General features: G+C 39.1%; 1 protein-coding gene across 1 annotated transcript; it reads right to left on the reverse strand.

Moving 5' to 3' along the window:
- Positions 1-1,744: 1,744 nt before the first annotated feature.
- On the reverse strand, positions 1,745-25,249 carry LOC122649939. Its single transcript, XM_043843204.1, has 3 exons — positions 25,065-25,249; positions 2,425-2,686; positions 1,745-1,978 (listed from the first exon to the last, which is right to left on the reverse strand). Exons 1-3 carry the CDS (start codon positions 25,215-25,217, stop codon positions 1,911-1,913), a joined length of 483 nt encoding a protein of 160 aa, XP_043699139.1. The 5' UTR covers positions 25,218-25,249; the 3' UTR covers positions 1,745-1,910.

Here is a 25,249-nt window from a genome sequence, read left to right on the forward strand (position 1 = left end):
TCTTTTCCCACATATGGTGCCAATCTATTGCCGTCGAAATCTGGTTTGGTGACGTGGACTATCTACAAGGACGAAAAGACACTGAAGAGACCCGGAGCGGACACCAAGGGGGGCTTTCTGATGCCTAAGTCAGTCCAGCGCAATAGACAAAGTATAGAGGGAGTGTGGAGAGAACAGTAAGTCAGAGTGAGTGTGACTGAATGTGTCGTACACTCATACCTAGGCCATCCTTTACTATTTAAAGGGGGGAGGAACAGTTGTTGAAATAGTGACAGAGACCGTTGTTGTGTCGTGGTAGTTGGTGTCCCCATTTTTTGGTTGAGTATCCTTGCGTGCATGGCAGAGTGGGAGTCAGGTTCCCTTGATTCGGGTAATATTCCCTACCCTTGCGTTTCAGTTGCTAGATGGGGTTCGGGTCTGTTTGAAGTCATGATGCACAAGAAACTGCTTATTTGTGTTGACTAGTCTTCGTCCATGTGTCACCTATCCACCAAGTGGGTATTTTTATGTACATCAAATATTAATTGAAAAAAATTGAAAACAAGCTGCAAAGGGTGGGGCCGGGTTGTAGAGGACGGGTTGCAGCAGTGGAAGAAGAAGAAAAAAGACAACACTACAAACCGTAAAAATAGGTATACGGTTTTGTGAATGCCACGTGTCAATCCATGAGCGTGCAAGGAGAATCCTCTCCCTCCTCATACCAGGAGCTAAGCCGGACTCCAACTACCTCCGATGGAGTAGGTGGTGGTGATGGTGGTATGGACAAAGTAGAAAGTAAAAACAAAATTACCCGAATTATAATATGTAGGCGTAGTTTCAAATAATATCAATACGGAGGTGTAATTTATCCAAAAGAAAAAAAATAGAAATAAATATGGCAGAAACATGAAGCATTGAATAATTTTAAACTATTGAAAATATAAAGTGGGTGGAAGAGGGGGAATATGTGCAACATAAGACATGAAAATAACAGCACAGGCATTTCCAATGAAATGAGCCAAACTTGGCTCTATGGTCTCCCATCCAGCAACTTCATTGGAGTAATTTTTTTAACATGTCCTTTTCAACATCTACTCATTTGTAATCCAATGGATTTTTTCCCACTTGGTGATGTAAAGACTAGAAAATTGTTGAAAAGACAACTTTGAAAATTTTGCTTGAGGACTCAAAATATAAGAGAAAATGATGAGCCATATGTTTGAAGTGGGCTGAAACTTATGAACTAGCCAATCCGATGGTTTACCCACTTATCTAACAATGATCATATTGGAGAAATCAACCGTCACATTTGACCCCTGGAGGCGAAATGTGGACGCAAGTTCAGGCGGCCATGTGGATAATTTCTTTTGAAAAAAAAATTGGGAAAAAGCTGCTGCTGCTACAAGGCCCATATTTTATTACATCCATTACTTGACAATTAGAATCATATGGTCTTGTAGAGTAATGGAAAATCCCACATTGCCTAAGGATGTGACATAGAATGCGCATATATACTATGGCCTCCTTTCCTGTGAATAATGCGTTTTAAAAGCGTAAAACCCACCTACCAAAGTAGACGATATTGTGTCATCAATAGGACCAAGTTCATGACACTTCATTGGTATCAGAATCAGTGATAGATTTGACTATCGGGAATATATCCGACCCTACCTATAACCTGAAAAACGAGCGAGAGAGATTGGTTGTTTAGTCCAATTAAGAATCTATATCACCTTCTTTTTTTCTTTTTTGGTGCTAAACATTGATGCTGAATTTCGAATCGACATATAAATTTCATGAGAGCCCTTATACACAATCAGAGCTTGAAACCAAAGACAAATTAAACAACAGCAAGATATATGCAAACCTCACGATCAGAGGTTTGCATCTACTACACAAAACTGCTCAAAATAGACCGGTAGCCCACAAAGTCATTTAGCTCCGAGATGACCTCGACCCCCACATTCTGAACACATAGTGTTCCCTGTGCCTCCGCAACCTAGATAAAATAAGGGGGGGGGGGAGTCAGAAAGGGTGATCACAGTAATAGTACACTGCTTTTGGAAACCCAAATTGTAACTTTCTTTTTTTCCCATTAAAACTTATCAGGAGAGAGGCCAAGGTAACAAGGGTGACACTATCACTAAGATGATCTCTGTAGCCAACAGTAGGTGTCACTTTCAGCATTATATGTTAATCTATAGAACATTTCAGGCATTGATCAATCAGATAAATGAACACACTATATTTCGACCTAAAAGACTTTCATGTTATTCCCAAGTTTTCAAACCAACCAAGTGTAAGATGCACCAAGAAGTCAACTATATTAAATATAAGCCATTTAAGGATCCCTAGTTATTTTTGAACAAACAGCAGAAAAGAATTAGGGCTTCTATTTTTAAAAAGGCTCAAAGTGTCTGTCTTCCTGGGAAGGGAGATTATTACCTAGGCATCGAACTTTGACAATGATTCCCTGGCTTTCTAATATAGAATCGACATACAAGCCCGAACCAGAGCAGGTGGGGCAAAGAACTGCACCTTTAGCTTGACAATCAAGGCAACGGGGATTCTCCCCAATTCTTCTTTCAGCCAAAGACAAACCAATTGGCTGTTCAATTATCTCCTCAGGTATAGGCTTATCATAGCAAAACAGAGATTCGAGACTGCTTCTCTTTTTATGCACATCTACAACTGAATTTGGCCTAACCTGAACATAGGGAAAACAAATGATGTGAGGTTTAGAATTTATACCAAAAAGTACAATTTAGGAAAGACAAGAAAATTTTAGGGTTGCAAACATTATCTAGAATTTCTCTTAGATTTGAAACCATAGCTGATGATGGAACTAGAATAGATATTTTGTTTCCTACTCACACAAACCTATGGACACTGTCACTGCCAGCAAACTTGACCCATAGATAATCACAAATTGTAGCAGCAAGACTAGTTTGACCTTGTACAAAAGCAATATCTAAATGAAAGAAGAGGATGTATAAAATATCAGCACACCTATTAAGAAATTGGATCCAGTAAACCACCCATGCTCCCGGGTTCTGTTCAGTTATTAACTGAGAAAAACTGACCACAATTTACTGGAATAAAAAAAAGATTTGGTGAAACCAGTTTAAGAACAAATGAATTACTTCCCTCCAGAATTTTGAATTTTCTTTGCTTTCTTCTTGAATTTTGAATAATCCATTACAACCTCACAAGAGTCGGAAATTGTGTGGGGATAAACTCCCAAATTTTATATGCTGAGTCTGCTGACCATGACCATTCAAGATAACCAGACTGAAGCTGCAAAGGTAATTCCCCATAGTGTTAGGCCTTTAGGAGATGGTCAACATTGCTTCACATGAAAAGTGTCAAGGACCGGAAAAAGTTCCTCCAACAGTTAAGGTATAACCTCACCACAACCAGTGATGAATATGTGAAAAATTCTTTATGCGCAAGACAGCAGATAATTATAGCTGAAATAAGTATGCAGGAGCATGATTTCAACATTTTGAGATGGCTTGATCTTTCAATTTGGGTCTTAAATCTGAATTTTATAATGTGGACCATTGTAATTATATGATCCAACCGTAGGATAATATTTAATTAATAGGAGTCTTACTGTGGGGCCCAATGGTAGATATCGATTTAGGTGTTCAGTGGTTTTATTGCTTTGGTAAGTCGTGGACTGTAAGTTAGTTCTTTTATTTATTAAGAGTCATATTGTAGTTTCCAATTCTAGGATAAGTCCATTATAAAATAAGTGTCATTAGTGGAACCTGTTTCTCTCTTTTGGCCTATAAATATATGCTCTCTCTCTCTCTAGGTGTTTGGTGGTTTTATTGCTTTGGTAAGTCGTGGGCTGTCAGTTAGTTCTTTTATTTATTAAGAGTCATATTGTAGTTTCCAATTATAGGATAAGTCCATTATAAAATTAGTGTCATTAGCTCTCTCTCTCTCCATGATAGGAAGGTTTTCCTTTATTCTAGTCCCTTTCTTTCTTTTCTTTTCTTCTATTTCACCCTTTATCCTCCAATAAATATCTTTTCTCTTCTTCTCTCTTTTATCCATTATTTAGTTTCAGATCCTATTTAGGTAAGAGATTTCTTTGCTTTTCTCTCTTCTTCCCATCGCACCTTATTTACTCCATTCTTTCCTTTTCTCTCACATCATTCTCTCCCTTCCTCCCATCGCACCTTATTTACTTCATTCTTTTCCTTTCTCTCACAACAGTCTCTCCTTTCCTTCCATTGCACCTTATTTACTCTCTCCTTCCTCCCACCGCACCTTATTTACTTTATTCTTTACTTTTCTCTCACAACATTCTCTCCATTCCATCACATCTCTCTCTCTCTCTCTCTCTCTCTCTCTCTCACACACACACACACACATGGGTGGCTATTCATTGGACAGCACCAAAGTTGCCAAGGCGTCTAGGCCACGCCTAGGTGCAGGCACCTTGGTCGCCTTGGATGCCTTGGGCGCCTAGGCGGGCGCCTTATTGTTGTCACCTTGATTTTGGACCCTTTCCAATGCCTTGGGTTGCCTAGACACCATGACAACTATGAACAGCAATACAGTTTCTCCTTCTCTTGATTTTCTACACTATCAATATGCTTTACAATTTTATTTGTTTATCTGGATTTCAAGTATTTAAATCTATTGTTATTGTCCTTTAAATATGACCGTTCGATTTGAGATCAGATCTGGCCCACATCTAGCCATCAGATCAGGGATCACTTCCATTCCATTCCATTCCATTAGTGGGCCCATTTCTCATAGGTCAATCAGATCTGTCAGATCAGTTCAAATCTGCATCAACCTGGTATAAGAGCCTAACCTGAAACTCTTCATCATAGAGGTTGATCAATACATCCATGACCTCCTCCTTTCATTGAAAAACGATTTCCATACACCCCAAGAGAGTATGTGTGGCCAAAGAGAATATTATTTGAATAACTTGAAGAATCACTGTAAGTGGACGATCTTCAAGAGCAGACGACAGTCCATAATGAAGCTGAGGATTTGATTAACAATCTGATTGAAGACTTGGAGCTCCAAGAACAGATTCCAATCAGAGAGACACAACTCTTGGAAGTAACAAACCAATCTTTGCTGATTTTTATGAAAAGTGTTGGATCACCATCAAGTCAACACAAGTGTTCAACAATGTTGATCGATTGGTGATGATTCTCTCATTGTATTTAAATCCTTTATATTAATGAAGATTCCATTCTGATTATTTAGGAGGACTTTTAGATTAGGATTTAGGACTAAGAAATTTTTATGTCATTCTTTAGTAAATGATAATTTAGAGTCTTACAATATCAGACCTTAGTTGATAAAATAGATCTCTTGAACAAAAATTCTGTTTAGATTTGATAGGTAATTTTTTTTCAATTAGAATATTCAGAATAGATAGATGATAGATAATAGTCAGATAAGTATCAAATATTTACATCACTAAGGAAGAGGTATAAGCATAGGCACTCTTTACAGTTTCTATCCAGAAGACAAGCTTATACAATCTAGATAATCTCATGTGTTTGATAAAAGATTGATATATGTTAGCACTTAGAATTGTTAGATGCTGGTAATTATAAGATTAAATCAGGTCAGGAAATAGACAAACATCCTTCAATAGAAATGCTTCCTTATTATACTCATTCTCCCTTAATTATGGTTATATGACTAGTCATTTGAATAAATAAAAAGTCAGTTTCTAATTTTATGGATACAATCTAGTTGTAGAAGTTTCATCTATGAAAATTGCAATCATTCTATGCATTTTTTAGTACAAGTCATACACATCATGAGCATTTATTCTATAGTTTTAGCATCAAGTGCATCATTTAGATTAAGTCGTGGCATGAGCATTTGCATTTGTATCCATGGCCTTATGGTCCTCGAATCTTGGAAAAGGTTCTTGGTTCATGTGTAAGTCCAATTATGGCCTTATAGGCTATTGAAATTTGAAAATAAAAACTCTTGAATCTATAATTATGGCCTTGTAGTCTCTTGAGTTTTGAAAAAAACTTAAATCTATATGTAAGTCCAATTATGGCCTTGTAGTCTGATGCAGAACCAAGGGTGTACTTGATGAGCACATTTATGTGTGAAATCTTAGGGCATAAAGCACATATTTTACCACATTCGACAGAGTTACTCGATGCTTTCTTGTGCTTTTCAGGGTTTAGGTGAATTCTTGTGAAATGAAAGAGATGATGCTAAGGAAATGTTTTTTAAGCTGTTTAGAGGTGTTAATGGCTTGGATGCGTAGCCCATCGAGTCAGCTTCGTAACGGTTCAAACAGCACTTGATTCCGAGTTGAAACGAAGAAGTTACAGCCGTTTCCGTAATGACGCACGAAAAAGGTCTATAGGGGTTTATTTGTAATTATTGACAGTCGGCCAGAAACAAAGTGAAGCAAAAGTTCGGATTCTAGGGGCCTTAACGCAATAATCAGAAGTTATATTTCCTGTACCCGAAAGATTCCATTTGGATGGCTCTGGACAGTCCAACTTCAACTTGAGATATTTTGAGCTCCCGAACTCCAAATTGGACGAAATTTGGGTCTATTTTGGGTGATTTTTTGCAAGGAACACAATGGTGAGACCTATATAAGCACCCCATGCTCCACGTTTTTTTTTTAAGGACAGATTTGGCATTTCATTAATTATGAGTGAAATCCTAGTCATCACTCTCTCTCTCCTCCAACTTTCTAAGGGCACTCCTGGAATTCTACTTGGGATAGATTTATTTTGAAAGATATTCTCTCACCTATGAAAAGTTGAAAAGTCAAAGATGCTTTGATTTTATTGCTTGGAGAAGATATCTACAAAGAAAAGGAAGCACTTGTTAGAATTGGAAGTTTACTTTTCTAGAAATAGAAGGTCTATGTAAACCATCTTCTCTTCTTCTTCTTTCTATTTTTTTCTCTTTTTTTTAGGATTCAAGGCATTGTAAAAGAGGAAGCAGAAGAGAATATTCTATTTTCTTAGGGAATATTTCTCCTACACTTCCCTCTTCTCTCTTCTCCTCTCTTCCCCCTATAAATACCCCTTGCCCTTTGGGTTGTTACAAGTTAGTTTTTAGTTCAGTTTTTAGTTAGTTTCTAATTCAATTTTAATTCAGTTTTTAGTGTAGTTTTTAGTTCAATTAATTAGTGAAATTTCTTCTCTTCTTTTCCTTCTAACTTGTGATTTTTGACTTTCTAGTTTTTTAGTTTTGATTTCAAGTTCTTAGTTTTGATTTCATAAGTCTAGTTTAATGGTTATAGTAGTTTTAGTTTAAAGCTTCTTAGTCTAAGTTCCTATGTTGATGACAAGACTTGAAGATCTAGAAGAGGAAGCAATGGTAAGTTTATTCAAGCACATCAAGGTATCTCATTCTCTAAACCTTTAATCTTATTCTCCCTCTCCTCTGTCTCTCTCTATCTTCTTCTTCTTCTCGCTCTATTTCTTTTATTTTTTTTTTTTTATATGGTTGTGGTTTGTGGATGCACTTTTATTTCCTTAATTCTTTTTATGTGATTATGAAGTGTGGCTGCGTTTTTGTTATTCCTTCCAATTTACGTTAGTTTGATAGGTTAGATGCTCATGTGTTAGGACGCCAACTTAATCCCTTAATTTTGTTAGATGCTTATGAGTTAGGATGCATTAATTTTCATTAGTTTCATTAGTTTAATTTAACACTTTAATTTGGTTCACTTTGCATTACTTTTAAGTTAGTTCAATAAAGTGGCGTATATCTCCTCGTGTTCGACCCGTAGCTACGATTGACCCGTACACTTGCGGTATAATTTTTAAACTCAAACAAGTTTTTGGCGCCGTTGTCGGGGAGATTATTGATCACTTTATTTTTTTTTATTTTTAAGTAATTCGAAATGCTTTAGTTTTTTCACTTTCTCCTCTTTCTTTTTAAAAAAAAAAAGTTTTTGAAAACCTCTTCTTGTTTCTCTTCTGTTTCAAATAGTGTGCGCCCAATCTAAAGTCCTTCATATGCCCAAACCCAACCAATCTTGGTGCCCCTTGATTCGTTGGGTGGTTTGGATTGGCATGTGACTTATCTTTGGAGGTGACCACTCTTGATAACAGGAAAGCGACATAGTGAGAGCGTTGGAAACATAAACGTATAGTAGTCCTCCACCCTACATCAGAATCCATTTGGAGTCGCCCGTAGGTGGCTCGTGAAGACCATACAGGTTCCCTTGCTGTCAACCTATATAGCAACCTTACAGCTTTGGAACCATTGTTTCGATTTCTGAGGGATAGATGCACTATCTACCTTGGGCTCCCTCTTGTTTTTAGTATTTTTTTCTAATCTTTTATTTTCTTTAAGCTTTTTTTTATGGGAGACCTCAATTTGGGATAGGTGGTTAATTTAGAATAATGGGAGATACACTTCCATATAAGACCTTGGGGGAAAGATGGACCTATGCTAAGGCAATCATGATTTTGGAGGAAATGTTTAAACAGGTTAGGGAAGCCAAAAGTAGTGAGATAGAGAACAGTTTTGCACCACCCCAGTACAATTTTGCTCCCCAACTCAACTATGGGCTTTCGAAAAATTTTGATTGGTCACATCCCCAGACAATCCATGTTATAGAAGCATGCCCTAATCTTTATGGGGGTAGCTATGGTGATGAGAATGTGAGTCCTCAATTTCAATACAATTCTTTTGACACTTACAATCAGGGGTGGAGTGATCATCCCGATTTCTTGTGGGATCAATGGAATAACCAAGCTGGACCACCCAATTTCCAATATCATGGTCAGTTTGGTCCTCCAATGCCCAACCCTCCATTAAATCTCAATGGGCCACCTCTCCTTAAACCATATCACCAACCCCTTGAGTTTCAAAACATGGGTGAGGAGGTCAAACTGAATGAGCTTGAGAAATACATAGACCTTCTCACAAGAAGCCAAAATACCATGGAGAAGCAACTCTCTCAACTGATAACCATGGTGCAAGAGGAGGAAACGGGTACATTACCTAGTCAACCTGAACCGCCCCATCCCCAGTTTAATGATATTGAAAGTCCACCACCCCAGTTTGAGGTTAATGAGAGTCATTCCCAACAAGCTACTTTTCATGATGATTTATTTGTTGAGATTGAGTCTCCTCAGGAAATTAGTGAAGTGAGATTTGATGAGCTACCTGGGGAAGTCCAACTTTTTCCTGAAATTTCTGATTTTAGTGAGCCTAGTGTTTTTATTGATTTAGAATCAGATTTTCATGATAACATAGAAACCCAGGAAATTCGATCTCCCCCTCTCTCTTTGGAAAACTTAGATAATTGTCATTTTGAGGATTCCATTGTCTCACATGTTGATTTGTCCAAACCTCCTAGGTTTGACGATTTTATTGAGGAGGACAATGTTAGTCATAATGCCTTTCAAGCATATTTCCATGATCCTTATTTGGCAAACCAAGTTATGCAAAAAGCGGATAGTTGTATTGCTAGGATTGATTTGAGTAAACCTCCAATTTTTTATGATTATTTAGATGAGGTTATTCATAATCCTTTTTATGCTTATTGTGATCCGTTTTTGGTTGGTTTTTCAAAGAATGATAGGTGTTCTACATTGCAAACGGGAGAGGGACGGATTTATGGCCTGAGTTTTATTGCCTTCATTTTTCACTATCCCATGAAGACAAATTTTTCTATTGGATATTTCTCAGTTGTGCTTAACTTCCGTATTATTTCTCGCTTTACTAAAATTCATGGTTGAGTGTTTTTTGGTTCTGAAGCTATTTCTCCATTTACTGACCATAGATTGAGATTTCTATTGCTGCTCCTAGCACTTTTTGTAGAGCTCATCATTCTTCATGACCCTTTTTTTTTTATTATATCTGGTAAGCCCCTTCACCTCCTCCCTTGTCCTTATTCTTTATTTTATGCATGCATTGAGGACACTACATGAATTAAGTGTAGGGGGGATGTTGTGCTTAATTGGTGAATTTTGATTTTGACAATAATTTGGTTTTGTGCATATATCTCTTTGATTGCAAAGCGAGAGAAAGAGGGAATTAGGTGTCCTAGCATACGAAATAATAAAAAATCCCTTTTCAAGGACTGTAATTAGTTTGTATCCGGTGATGGGGATTGAATTGGAAAATATGAGTGCTATTTCATTTGATGGCTAGATTACTCTATGTGTTTTATGGACCCTTTGATCTTTTGGCTAGTAGTTGAGACCAATTTGTTTGTGGCAAGGCAAGGCATGAAAGTGGAAGTGAATGAAAAAAAAAAAAAAAAAAAAAGGAACAAAAAAGAAAGTGGAATTCCTTGGGACTAGACAGGGCATTGTGCCTCATGAAGCAGGGTGACTTGATCGAAATTCCTTGGAAGGAAACTCAAAAAAAAAACTCTTGCATTAATGTCTCAATGTCTTATGGATATATGCAAAAAGCGAAGCTACCAAATATTTGGGTGTCTGGTGTATGCTCCATCATGTCATTCAGTAGTGGAGTAGAAAAAGAGTTTGTTGTTGAGAAAGAAAAAAAAGCTTTTGCCTTAATGTCTGAAAAAGAAAGTATGGTCAAAAATACTCAAAGCCTAAGTCTTTGGTTCCATTGATATTATGAGTGGTTTACTTGAAGGTGAGTAGTGTTCAGAAAATATGAGGAGATCCCTTAATCTTGATGCATGCGTATTACTTGAATTGATGTGGGGTGATAAAATTCAAGTGTGGGGGAACCTTTGGCTCCTTGATCTTTAGTTGAACACTTTTTGGGATTATGTGCACTGTCCTACTTATGCCATGATTAAAATTTGCAGCATTCATTTACAATTGAATTTTGGGTGTATATTCACTGCAAACACCCACGAGACACAACTCGTCCACTAGGGATAACCTAGGGGTTTAAAGGCTTGTTGCACATGCTAAGTGCAACCGTGATTCCTACGAAAGTGAGTTAGGATTTTCTGCATTCTAGGTTAGTTTTTCTTTTGCTTTACTTGAGGACAAGTAACGTTCAAGTGTGGAGAAATCTGATGAGCACATTTATGTGTGGAATCTTAAGGCATAAAGCATATATTTTACCACATTGGACAGAGTTACTCGATGCTTTCTTGTGCTTTTCAGGGTTTAGGTGAATTCTTGTGAAATGGAAGAGCTGATGCTAAGGAAATGTTTTTTAAGCTGTTTAGAGGTGTTAATGGCTTGGATGCGTAGCCCATCAAGTCAGCTTCGTAACGGTTCAAACAGCACTTGATTTCGAGTTGAAACGAAGAAGTTATGACCTTTTCCGTAATGACGCGTGAAAAAGGTCTATAGGGGTTTATTTATAATCATTGATAGTCGGCCGGGGACAAAGTGAAGCAAAAGTTCAGATTCTAGGGGCCTTAACGCAATAATCAGAAGTTATATTTCCTGTACCCGAAAGATTCCATTTGGATGGCTCTGGACAGTCCAACTTCAACTTGAGATATCTTAAGCTCCCGAACTCCAAATTGGACGAAATTTGGGTCTATTTTGGGTGATTTTTCGTAAGGAACACAATGTTGAGACCTATATAAGCACCCCATGGTCCACCTTTTTTTTTTAAGGACAGATTTGGCATTTCATTAATTATGAGTGAAATCCTAGTCATCACTCTCTCTCTCCTCCAACTTTCTAAGGGCACTCCTGGAATTCTACTTGGGATAGATTTATTTTGAAAGATATTCTCTCACCTATGAAAAGTTGAAAAGTCAAAGATGCTTTGATTTTACTGCTTGGAGAAGATATCTACAAAGAAAAGGAAGCACTTGTTAGAATTGGAAGTTTACTTTTCTAGAAATAGAAGGTCTATGTAAACAATCTTCTCTTCTTCTTCTTTCTATTTTTTTCTTTTTTTCTTTTTTTCTTAGGATTCAAGGCATTGTAAAAGAGGAAGGAGAAGAGATTATTCTCTTTTCTTAGGGAATATTTCTCCTACACTTCCCTCTTCTCTCTTCTCCTCTCTTCCCCTATAAATACCCCTTGCCCTTTGGGTTGTAACAAGTTAGTTTTTAGTTCAGTTTTTAGTTAGTTTCTAATTCAATTTTAATTCAGTTTTTAGTGTAATTTTTAGTTCAATTAATTAGTGAAATTTCTTCTCTTCTTTTCCTTCTAAATTGTGATTTTTGGCTTTCTAGTTTTTTAGTTTTGATTTCAAGTTCTTAGTTTTGATTTCATAAGTCTAGTTTAATGGTTATAGTAGTTTTAGTTTAAAGCTTCCTAGTCTAAGTTCCTATGTTGATGACAAGACTTGGAGATCTAGTAGAGGAAGCCAAGTTTATTCAAGCACATCAAGGTATCTCATTCTCTAAACCTTTAATCTCATTCTCCCTCTCCTCTGTCTCTCTCTATCTTCTTCTTCTTCTCCCTCTATTTCTTTTATTTTTGTTTTTTTATATGGTTGTGGTTTGTGGATGCACTTTTATTTCCTTATTTCTTTTTATGTGATTATGAAGTGTGGCTGTGTTTTTGTTATTCCTTCCAATTTACGTTAGTTTGATAGGTTAGATGCTCATGTGTTAGAACGCCAACTTAATCCCTTAATTTTGTTAGATGCTTATGAGTTAGGATGCATTAATTTTCATTAGTTTCATTAGTTTAATTTAACACTTTAATTTGGTTCACTTTGCATTACTTTTAAGTTAGTTAAATAGAGTGGCATATATCTCCTCGTATTCGACCCATAGCTACGATTGAGCCGTACGCTTGCGGTATAATTTTTAAACTCAAACAGTACTCAAGGAAGAAAAAGAAAAAGGTTGTCGCTTGTGTGATGAAAATCAGCCCAACCTTAATGGGCTAGGACTATTGATGTGGATCAAATCCAACATCATAGGCCCAACTTTTATTAGTCCTAATGGGCTTTGGCCTAGGCCCAACCCATACAAGTTGGGTTTGGTCAATCCATGTTTTTTAACATGTGTTGTGTGTGGGTGGTAAGTATTGTCAATAAAGGGGGTCTTATTGTCAAAGGAGGCTCCAATGTCAAAGTTAGGTAGGGGTTGGTGGTAATAAGTCAATAGTTGGTTGTAATAAGTCAATGTTTGGTAGGAGGTTTCCTAAAGTCAAGTATTAGGAAAGTTGGATTTTTATGTCCTTTCTTGGAAGCTTTTGCTTCTATTTATATGTAAGGTTGTTTTCAGTCAAAAGGAAAAGTTGGATAATTGAATATTGTTGTAAGCAGTTGCTTTCTTTTGAAGCAAATCCATGGTGTTTGATCCTTGGTGATGGAGTTGGTGTGTGATCCAAGCTGACTCCTTGCGGTGGGAAACCCAGGAGGTTACTCTTCAATCACTGTTTTCATTCTTCTCAAACATTCCAACCATTAGAGACATCACCTTTTTAGTCGAAACTCATTATTACTACATGCTGTAGATCTGTTGCATCACCCCTTAACTTCCCTATTTTCCTTATACCTATTTTCCTCTAATTACATTACCCTTACCCTTGAACTATACCACATCCTATTAGACCATCCCAGTCTTAACCCCATCGAATTGAACCTCTATTCCCCTGATTCAGATCCTGTGTTGGGACTGGTTGAACTTTCATTCCAGTTCTACATTATTTGGTATCAAAGCCATGACTCTAAAAGACAACAATCAAACCCTTCCACTTGCTCCAGATCCTATGGCAACAGTGATCACCATGTTGCAGCAACTCAAAGAAGAACAGAAGACTATAAGTGATAGACTGTTGGCCTTGGAAGAACGGCAGTGCACTTCTCCTCCTCAGGGTTATTCAACCAATCACCCTTTTGAGGAAGAGAGATATCAGATGAGGTCCGAAGTTCATCGCAATAATCGACGGACACCTGAAGGCAACAGCAGAGAGGATCCCCTCGACGACCTACTTTTGAAGAATATATGAGGTCTTACTTTGATGGAGAAACTGAAGCCCCCCGTCGAAGAGACGACTCCCATAAAGTCAAGCTTGAATTGAAGGAATTCCACGGTAAGCTTGATCCACAAATCTTTTCAGATTGGCTAGCTTCCATGGACGACTATTTCCGATGGTACGATATGTCAGAGGCAAGAAAAATGCAGCTAGCACATACCAAGCTGGTTGGTGCTGCTCGAGAATGGTGGAGAACCGAAGAAAGAGAGTTAGAAGACAGAGGTAGAGTTCCCATTTCTTGGGAGGAGATGAAGGAAGATAGGTAGAGCTCCCATTTCTTGGGAGGAGATGAAGGAAGATCTGAGTTCGAAGTATTTACCACGTCACTTCCATTCACAATTGCAAGACCAGCTGAACTCTCTAAGGCAAGGAAGTCTGTCCGCAGCTGAGTACATGGAGCAGTTCGACGCTCTCTACTCAAGTATCGGAGTAAGGGAAAATGATATACAGGTGTTGTCCCATTTTCGTTTGGGTTTGCGATCTGAAATCAACCGTGCTATTGGTGTTGTGGACGTGTCTAGTGTTCGAGAATGTTTTGAGAAAGCTGCCCATGCTGAAAAGTTAGCTCCTACAAGCAAACGCTTCGGAGGTTCAGATGGGGAACCAAAGAGGGCTTTTCAGCTAAGACCTATGCTGCTGCCCCTCCTCACACTACCCCTCCTCCACGTTCAGATTATAAAGGAAAAGCACCAATGGACAGTACTTCCAAAGTGCAATGTTTCCACTATCAAGAAGCTGGTCACTTTGCTAAGAACTGCCCTCTGAAACGGACGGTGGCCTTGGCTCTTGAAGAAGATGAAGATTCAGCTGGGAATGATGCTAGCCTATATCCTATACCTTTGGAAGAGGAAGACGAAGATGCTGATTATTATGAAGGGGCTGACAAAAATGATGACGGCACCTATGGTATTCATGCAGTCACTCGCATCTTGGTGGCTGAAGTTAAAGGTGAAGATTGGCAGGGAAATTGTATCTTCTACAGCCGTATGTATTCAGTCGGTCGTACGGCTCAGGTCATTGTTGACAGTGGCAGCTGTGTCAATGTGGTCTCTGATTTGTTCGTGAAGAGAGCTCAGTTGAAGACAAAGAAGCATCCTCAGCCTTACAAGGTTTCCTTACTGAATGGGACTACCTTGGAGGTCAATCAGCATTGTGCTGTCCCCTTACAACTCTCTAGGTATAATGAAAAGGTGTGGTGTGATGTTATCCACATGAAATTGACAGATGTACTCTTAGGGAGGCCGTGGCTTTATGATAATGATGTTCTCACCGGGGGAAAGAAAAATCAGTGTATTTTTCAGTATAAGGGTCAACACACATTGTTTGAACCTATCAACTTGCCTGAGGAGCTGCAAAAGAAACGGTCCTTGAGGACTAACCAGAAAATTCCCACCCCGAAGAAGAAGGTGTTAGCTCTGCCCCACAAAGAGATCTTAGCTGTTCCGAAGGAGGAGTTTGAGCGGACCAGCCACGACACAGGGCTGATATTGGCACTAGTGACCAAAGAAGTGACTCCACAGCCTGTGGTTCAGCTAGCACCACCCATCAAGGAGCTCCTCTCCGACTTTGCTGACCTAGTACCTGACGAGCTACCCAATAAGCTCCCCCCTTTGAGAGCTATCCAGCATGCCATTGACTTGGTACCAGGCTCAGTCTTGCCAAACCTGCCTGCGTATCAACTCAGTCCTACAGAACACACAGAGCTCAAGAGACAAGTGGATGATCTACTACAAAAAGGCTTCATTGAGGAGAGTTTATCCCCATGTGCTGTACCAGCCCTCCTTACCCCAAAAAAGGACGGATGGCGTATGTGTGTGGACAGCAGGGCAATAAATAAAATAACCGTAAAGTATAGGTTCCCTATACCACGGTTAGATGACATGTTGGACATGCTAACCGGTTCTAAATTCTTCACCAAGCTGGATTTGCGTAGTGGCTACCATCAAATCCGTGTTCGACAAGGAGATGAGTGGAAGACAGCATTTAAAACCAAGGATGGTTTGTACGAGTGGAAGGTCATGCCTTTTGGTTTGACTAATGCACCAAGCACATTCCTGAGGGTGATGACTCAGATACTTCGTCCTTTCATTGGTCACTTTCTTGTGGTTTATTTCGATGACATTCTAATTTATAGTAAGGACCCTAATAATGACCACATAAAACAAGTTTTCAGGGTATTACGCAAGGAAAAGCTCTATGTGAACCTCAAGAAGTGTTCCTTCATGCTGCCCAAGGTGGTGTTCCTTGGATTCATCATCTCCTCAAAGGGTGTTGAAGCTGATCCTGAGAAGGTGAAAAGTATCCTTGACTGGCCTGTTCCTCGCACACTCACTGAAGTTCGTAGTTTCCATGGTTTGGCCTCTTTCTACAGAAGATTCATTCGAAACTTCAATGCCATCATAGCACCTATAACTGAATGTATGAAGAAGAGCAAGGGCAGTTTTAAGTGGACAGTGGCAGTAACTAAGGCACTACAGCTGATCAAGAAAAAGATGACAGAAGCTCCAATACTTCGCCTACCTGATTTTGACAAGATCTTCGAGGTTGCTACCGATGCCTTGCATGTTGGCTTAGGTGGAGTTTTGATGCAAGCTGACCACCCTATTGCCTATCACAGTGAGAAAATCAATGAGGCAAAGAAACGTTACTCCACATATGACCTAGAGCTCTATGCCGTTGTTCAAGTGCTACGTCATTGGAGGCACTATCTCATTGGCAAGGAATTCATCCTCTACACCGACCATGAGGCACTCAAGCATCTACACTCACAAAAGTCGGTTAGCCATCGCCATGCCAAGTGGGTTGCATACCTACAGGAGTTTGTCTCTGCTATGAAGTACAAGGCTGGTAAGGAGAATGTTGTAGCCGATGCCTTGAGTAGAAAGGTGCTGACCTTGACTACATTTTCAGCTCATGCCTTGAGTATAGATCAGATCAGAGGAGAATATGCGGCCGATCCTGACTTTAGTGTTCTTTATGAAGAGCTGCAACATGGCGGGCAGCATGCTAAATATTCAGTACATGATGGTTATTTGTTCTTAGGAACGCGTCTGTGCATTCCGAACTCCTCCCTACGACATCACATCATTAGGGAGCTACATGGAGGAGGTTTATAAGGTCACTTTGGCAAGGACAAAACTATTTCACTGGTGGTTGATCGCTACTACTGGCCTCACTTAACCAAAGATGTGGACCATGTGATCAAACGATGTCGTGTATGTCAGCTGGCCAAAGGAACGAAGCAAAATACAGGTCTATATTCTCCATTGCCTGTGCCACATGCACCGTGGCAAGATATCAGCATGGACTTTGTTCTCGGACTACCCCTTACCAAGGATCGACATGATTCCATCATGGTGGTGGTTGACCGTTTCACCAAGATGGCTTACTTCATACCTTGTCGCAAGACTTTCAACGCCTTTCATGTTGCAAAGTTGTTCTTTCGAGAGGTTGTGCGTATCTTTGGGCTGCCAAGCACTATAGTTTCAGACCGGGATGTCAAGTTCACCAGCTATTTTTGGAAGACGTTGTGGCTGAAAACTAACACTAAATTGAAGTTTTCTACAGCTTTTCATCCACAAACTGATGGGTAGACTGAAGTGGTGAACCGAAGCTTGGGAAATCTCTTGAGGTGCCTAATTCGAGATTATGAGAAGACCTGGCCAGCCATTTTAGACATAGCTGAGTTTGCTTACAATAATTCAGTCAATAGAACTATTGGGCGTACTCCTTTTGAAGCACTTCTTGGATTGCAGCCTAGGCGTCCAATTGACTTCATTCCACTCCCACCTCAAGCACGCCTCAGTCTTGAAGCGGATGAGTTCATTAGGCACATCATTGAGGTACATGCTGATGTTAGGCGACGCATCGCCCTCAACAATGAAGTATACAAAGCCACAGCTGATCGCCATCGCCGTTATGTCGAGTTCCAGCCAGGAGATATGGTGATGGTGCATATTCAGCCAGAGAGGTTCCAGCCAGGCTTCAATACCAAGCTTCATCCTAAGAAAATGGGTCCATACAAGGTAGTGAAACGCATTGGACCTAACACATACATGTTAGAGCTGCCTGAAGATATGAACATTAGCAACATTTTTAACGTTGCTGATCTCCATGTGTACATGGGACATCATTCTGACAATGGTGATACGGAGTAGATGCTAAGATTGCCCCAACTTCAGTCCCCACCTACAGATATCATTGAAACCACTCGTCCTGGCACCGGTTACCATACCTTTCTCGTCAAATGGAAGGGTCGCCCACGACATGATAGCACTTGGATACACGCCGATGACTTCAAGAAGCTTGATCCGGACTTGTACAAACGTTATATGACCTTCACCCATTCGTCGGAGACGAATGTTTTCAAGCCAAGGAGAGTTGATGCAGAACCAAGGGTGTACTCAAGGAAGAAAAAGAAGAAGGTTGTTGCTTATGTGATGAAGATCAGCCCAACCTTAATGGGCTAGGCCTATTGACCCACAATGGGCTAGGACTATTGATGTGGATCAAATCCAACATCATAGGCCCAACTTTTATTAGTCCTAATGGGCTTTGGCCTAGGCCCAACCCATGCAAGTTGGGTTTGGTCAATCCATGTTTTTTAACATGTGTTGTGTGTGGGTGGTAGGTATTGTCAATAAAGGGGGCCTTATTGTCAAAGGAGGCTCCAATGTCAAAGTTAGGTAGGGGTTGGTGGTAATAAGTCAATAGTTGGTTGTAATAAGTCAATGTTTGGTAAGAGGTTTCCTAAAGTCAAGTATTAGGAACGATGGATTTTGATGTCCTTTCTTGGAAGCTTTTGCTTCTATTTATATGTAAGGCTGTTTTCAGCCAAAAGGAAAAGTTGGATAATTAAATATTGTTGTAAGCAGTTGCTTTCTTTTGAAGCAAATCCATGGTGTTTGATCCTTAGTGATGGAGCTGGTGTGTGATCCAAGCTGACTCCTTGCGGTGGGAAACCCAGGAGGTTACTCTTCAATCACTGTTCTCATTCTTCTCAAGCATTCCAGCCATTAGAGACATCACCTTTTCAGTCGAAACTCATTATTACTACATGCTGTAGATCTGTTGCATCACCCCTTGACTTCCCTATTTTGCTTATACCTATTTTCCTCTAATTACATTACCCTTACCCTTGAACTATACCACATCCTATTAGACCATCCCAGTCTTAACCCCATCGAATTGAACCTTTGTTCCCCTGATTCAGATCCTGTGTTGGGACTGGTTGAACTTTCATTCCAGTTCTACATTATAGTCTCTTGAGTTTTGAAAAAGACTTAAATCTATATGTAAGTCCAATTATGACCTTATAGGTCCTTGTGATTAAATGGAATATGTTTTGATCTATATGTAAGTCCAATTGTGGCTATATAGACTTCTAAACTTAATTGGTATATTCTTATTTATCTATATGTAAGACCAACCATGGTTGAATCTTAATTGGTATATCTTTGATTGTCTGTATGTAAGACTAACCATGGTTGTGTTGGCTACCTGAGCTTAATTGGTATATCCTTGATTGTCAGTATGTAGGACCAACCATGGTTACAGAGGCTACTTGAGCATAATTGGTATATCTTTGATTGTCTGTATGTAAGACCTTTCATTTTGAATCTCAACCTGATATCAAACCCATGGACAAATTCAATATTGTTTAATCATATCTATTTACCCAATAATGGAAGACCTACCTAGATGGCTGTGATTAAGGGGGAGTTTGCAAAAACTCCATATACTTAATGTAACATGCCAATGTATGCTAACCTCATTGAAGGAAAATAAGGTATAATAAATTGGTATGTTAATCATTTTGAATGTTTTGAGCTTAATGTGTTATGCCAATGGAATGAGAACTTTATTAAAGTAAAATAAAGTATACTGAAGTTGGTATAATTATCTTTTTTATATTTTAAAAAAGTTTTTCTCAATCAATATACATGCTTGAAATGTTAAAGACCTCACATTCAAGGTGGGAGTTACTCCTTCCCATATCATCATAGTTTGTCATCTCTCCAAAAAAGGGGAGATTGATGGACCTAGAAGGTTTCATTTATATACTATATGTTTTGGATATGAAAACCACTGTGTGATGTGTGTTTGGGTTTACTAACATGTGTGCTAAAATGTTAAAAATTTGATGTAACTCAAGCTTCTGATGAGGAATAGTTGAAAAAAGAACAAGGCATGTTGATTGAATGAAGACCATTGAGAATAGTCTTCCGTTACTTGAAAGATCAAGGAGCTAAAAGTTACATCAAATTTGAAAGAATCTTTCAAGGACAAGATTAGGATTTGATATTTATTGGCATATCATTATAATCATGATATACAAAATCCACAAGATGTAGAAAATGACATCAAAAGGACCTAAATAGACAAACCTAAAAAACTAGGTGGTTTGACTAAGAAAAATGTCTTAAGTTTGTTGTCTACGGTTTTCCGTGAATAGAGATGGACGACTGAGCTTAAATGACAAATCAAAAATATTCTAAGTCAATACTCACAGACAAAAGTTCCAAGTCCACAGACAATCCTCACGATCTTCCGTGCATGTACGAGAGTAATGAGACTAAGTCACAATAGGACGGACAATCCTGCAGTCTTCTGTGACCTGCTTCCATTAATGTCTGAGCATAGTTGTCAAGAGACGTCTAGGCGTCCATTCATCTTGGCCGATTTGGGTGCCTTGGTCGCCTGATTGGTGTCGCCTTGAATTTGGACACTCTCCAACGCCTTAGGGTCGCCGAGATGCCGTGACAACTATGTGTCTAAGAGTGATGGTCTTGAGTTCCTGCAACTACGATCTTCCACTCTTCCATGACTGTCATGCAGTCTTCCGTGCGATAGCATTTATTTCCGCGTGGTTATGAATTTGAAAGTTTTGACTTATCATTAATTAACCACTTGGACTCTAACAACTTAAGTGAAACTCTTAAACGTCTTCACTAATGTTAAGAAGCTCTAACAGCCAGTTTTTCTTTGAAAAATATAAATTGAATATTTGAGCCCAAAAATGGATTAATATTTCCAACCAATTTGAATCACAAGTGGATCTCCAACAGCTAGTTTATTTTGGGAATAAAAAGATAATTCAAATGTTTAAAAGAGAAACTGAGTTTGACTTTAACGGCTAGTTTAACAACTAGTTCGTTTGCCTACAAATAGGTGGAATCATTTGATGTAATATATCAACAACATATCAATACAAACAAAAAGTAAAACGCTTGAATCATCTCATCATCTTGAAGCTGTTGTGTTTGAGTTAGTGCATACATCATATTAAGAAGGGCTGTGAACAAGAGCTACAACATGTTCTACATCAAAAGCAAAGCATCTTGTGTTGATCATCTGTGCTTAAAAGTATGAACAATTTCAAGCTTGAAAGAAGAAGCCATTTTGCTGTAAACAAGCATGTGTGGCTTTGTGAGGAAACCCTTGGCCTGGGTGTATATCTTTGACCAAGGGTGGTTTGGGTGCTCAATCCGAGGTTAGTGGTTGAGTTGTGTAAGGGCTTGATTACTGTCTGAGAAAGGAATTGAATAGTGGAGAAATCCTTGGACCGCAATCAAGGTAGTGGACGTAGGATTAATTGGATCCGAACCACTTCAAATTGTTGTGTGCCTACTTGTCTCTCACTCTCTAGCTCTGCCTTGCACTTAGTTTACATCAAGCTACTAGTAATACCATCCATGGCACTCCCTATGTTTACAAAACTACTGAAGGGGAATTAGAAAATCTAATAGGCGACCCAAGGCGTTGGAGAGGGTCCAAAATCAAGGCGCCCAAGGCACCCAAGTCGACCAAGGGGCCTGGACACCTAAGCGACTCCTTGACAACTATGGTTCATAGTATACTCTCACGTTTCATTAAAATGGATGGAACAAGGCTCTTTTGGAGCTCTCGGAGTCCAAAATGCAGGGCATTCTATGACTTTACATTGGACATGGTGGAGGTAATCAGCATCATGGGAATCACCTGCTTTCATCCTGCAGATCCAACTCCCACAACAAGTTGGAGTTCAAACATCCATCAAAGTTTATGGAGTTTCAACTCAAGTAAACCAAGGAATTACCTACAGTATTTGGGATCCAACCAGCAACAAAAGCTAAATTTCTTCTACACCTACTGAAAGGAGTTTCAACTCTTGCCAGCCTAATTTTCCTCTAATTGGTTTGCTTTAAGGGAGTTCCTACTTAAATTCAGTTCTTCAAGTGGACAGCTGATAAGGATAGTATTCTCATGATCAACCCTCTTATATCTGAAGGCTTTTGCCTTTCTATTATTTTTCTCTGTTGCTTGGATGCTGCGGAGTCAGTTTTGCACATATTAATCCACTTCCTTTTTATGTTTGAGCTTTGGACTTTGGAGTGCTTTGTTTGAAGGAATTGGGATCAATTGGGTTATGCCCTACAATCTTTTGAGGATGCTTTGATGTTGAGGGAAGGGGTTGGAGACTGTCTTGGAGGGAAAACAAACTATGGTCAGTCAAGCCTTCTGCTGTGATCTGGAGTTTGTAGTTGGAAGGAATGAGAGGCCATCCAAAATCATGCAGAACCTGCATATAGGGTTGCTGCCAAGCCTAAGGAGAAATCATATCTGGGGATTCTATTTATAAAGAGTTGTTCTGATATGTACATAGCTAACAATAGAAGAGAATAACCCCTGCAGTTGACGCTTTCCAAAGTATAGTGGGCCTTTGTCAGTAAAATCCTCAACTTATCAAAAAAATAAAGTCCAAGAAGTAAATGTGATCTTTGACAATAATTCTCGATCGAATTCATCCAAAAATTGACCCCATGGAAAGTAATTAACATTTGGGCAAAGTCCCCCTGGACGGCTCATCATGAAGCTTCTCATTACCATGGATTAGAGCATCGGTATCAGGTATCATATCGGCGGGGTGATTTTAAGAGACGGATCGTATTGGAGATACGCTAAAGATACGCATGGAAATGGTCAAGATACACATGGAAATACATTTTTGGAGCAAAAAAACACTATAAATAAGTAATATATAACATATGTAGTGTATAAACACTAAAATGGAGAACAACGTATAACGAGACAAGTGCATTCAATTGAAATTGTTATAAAGGATGGAGCTTCTTACACATAGTAGTAGTCTAATGCTATGAAGAGTGCCGGGGTGGTTCAAACAAAGGTTTGTTCAAGGTTTTTAAATGATTTTTTATGTTGGAATCAAACCCCCAACTCATATCTACACAAAAATCAAGTTTAACATGGTTTTTGGGACTCTTAGGTTAGGAGTTCTTCCTCCAAAACACGCAAAAATGGTCTCTATATCGAGTTCTGAAACCAAAAAAGCCCTTTAACGGCTGTATCATTAAGTATTGATAAGTATCGATAGTATCGTGCCACATGTATCGAACCGTATCGGCCGATATGGTACAATACTTATCAATACCTAACATTTTCTAAAAATGCCCTTTGTTGGCCGTACTGTTAAGCATCGATAGTATCGTACCGTATCGAGCCCTATCAGCCAATACGGTATGATACTTGTCGATACCAAACCATTTTTAAAGAAACAGTATCGTATTGGCCTGTATCGTACCGAATCGACCGACACGTATCATGCTAGTTAATCTGAAGCGCCACGCTGCCCTTATTCAATTCCTTCCTTGATGTCAGAATTGCATGGAGAAAGTGCCCAGCTTACCAACCCACCAAGGGTTGTTGTGCTTCGTCTTACCAGCCCACCAAATGTTGTTGAGTTTCCGTTTTACCAACCAACTAAGGGTTGTTGTGCTAGTGTACAGATCTTACTCTTAAAATTGTAATTGACCGATCATCCATGAGTGGGAGAGCGATCTTTCGAAGCCAAGTAAAGGCTAAATCCACTCGTAAAAAGTCTAAATTGACCGATACGGACTGACTCTTTAATCCTTGCTCATGACAGGCCAAATTTCTACTATATAGTCATTCTGTTGATACTCAAATTTTGTGCTGGAATGGGGCCAGTTGTCCACATCATCATTTATCAGTCTGGTAAGTTCCTGATCAAATTTGTCCAAGTGGAGATATAAAGCTCCTAAAATTGGTTGAGAACTCATCTTTAGTAGTTTTGGTTCAACCACTGAGAACGCAAGGTAGAAAATTCAATACAGTATGGGCCATAAAATTAAGACGGGATCCCAAATTTGATATGTGGCTGATCCACACGTTGTAAAACCCATGCATCGGTAAATCCCCCAAGACCTACTCTCAAAGTGGCCCACAAGTTGTGAACCATCATGAGAGGGCCTTCATGATGGGGATGTGAGGTGGAGTTTTCCCCCTTAACATTGCAATTTCCTTTATACAAGGAAATTCAAGGAGAAGCAGCAGATCGACAAATGATAAAAGAGGGAAAAAAAACACTAGTTTTTGCTGCAAACAGTTACCATCCACATAAGTACACACATAACAGACATAGATAGAGAATACTGATCAAATAACAATATTTTAATTTGGGAGGGTTATCTTAGGCATACAGAGCACACCAATGAGGAGCGACAAAACGGTTACATACATAGGAGGCGGAGAGGTCATTTCATGTGAGGAGGAGAGATAGAGAGAGAGAAGGTGCTACTCTACCCTCCGCAGTCGGCTTAGAGAACCTTTTCCCTAATAATAATTGGACATCTTACAGCTTTCCTGGTGATTCTATCTTTTAAACTGTAGGGTGCTTTCCACGAAAGCTCTGATGGATAAAAGCTAACATAAATTTTTTTTATTGAAAAAAATGCTAATATGATTTACACTTCGTTGTCCTTCCCCCTTTCTTTACATGGAGAAGCTCGAAACTGGAAGTCCAACATCGCAGGCTGAACTAAAAGTTAGACAATGAAATTTAAATTCAAAGCCAACTTCACAAGAAGAGAACTAAACCCAACCACTTTCCCCAAAAACCATAATCACATAACCATGGGGGCAGCAGAGCATAACTGTACTAACAGGAAGAGAAGCTGAATATGAGAGTTATAAGCAAGCAACAAGTGGAACAATCGATTACAAAGCACAACTTCTACAACAAATATCCTAGTCCGGAAACAGATTCGATATTTACAACAGAATTCCGACAGAATAAGCGCAAGAAAACATTAAATCGAAGGAATTAACCAAGAAAAAAGGCAAAATACAGAATCCAAAGGAAAGAAGAAAAAGCGAAATTGAAGAAAGAAAGGGGAGAAATTCACTAACCCGACTAGAACAAGAGCCGTTGTCGGAGGAGATGGCACAAAGTTTTCTGGTGGATTTCCTTCCTCTGAGCTGAAACCTTGAATCTGTATTGAAACGGGAACTGAACGAAGGAGTTGGCGATGGAACCGTAGAGATTCTCAGAGTGGTCACCATTAATAATCAAACATAGGCCCACGAAACACAAT

Source organism: Telopea speciosissima, chromosome 2 (assembly GCF_018873765.1).
Source record: "Telopea speciosissima isolate NSW1024214 ecotype Mountain lineage chromosome 2, Tspe_v1, whole genome shotgun sequence".
Taxonomy (NCBI): Eukaryota; Viridiplantae; Streptophyta; class Magnoliopsida; order Proteales; family Proteaceae; genus Telopea; species Telopea speciosissima.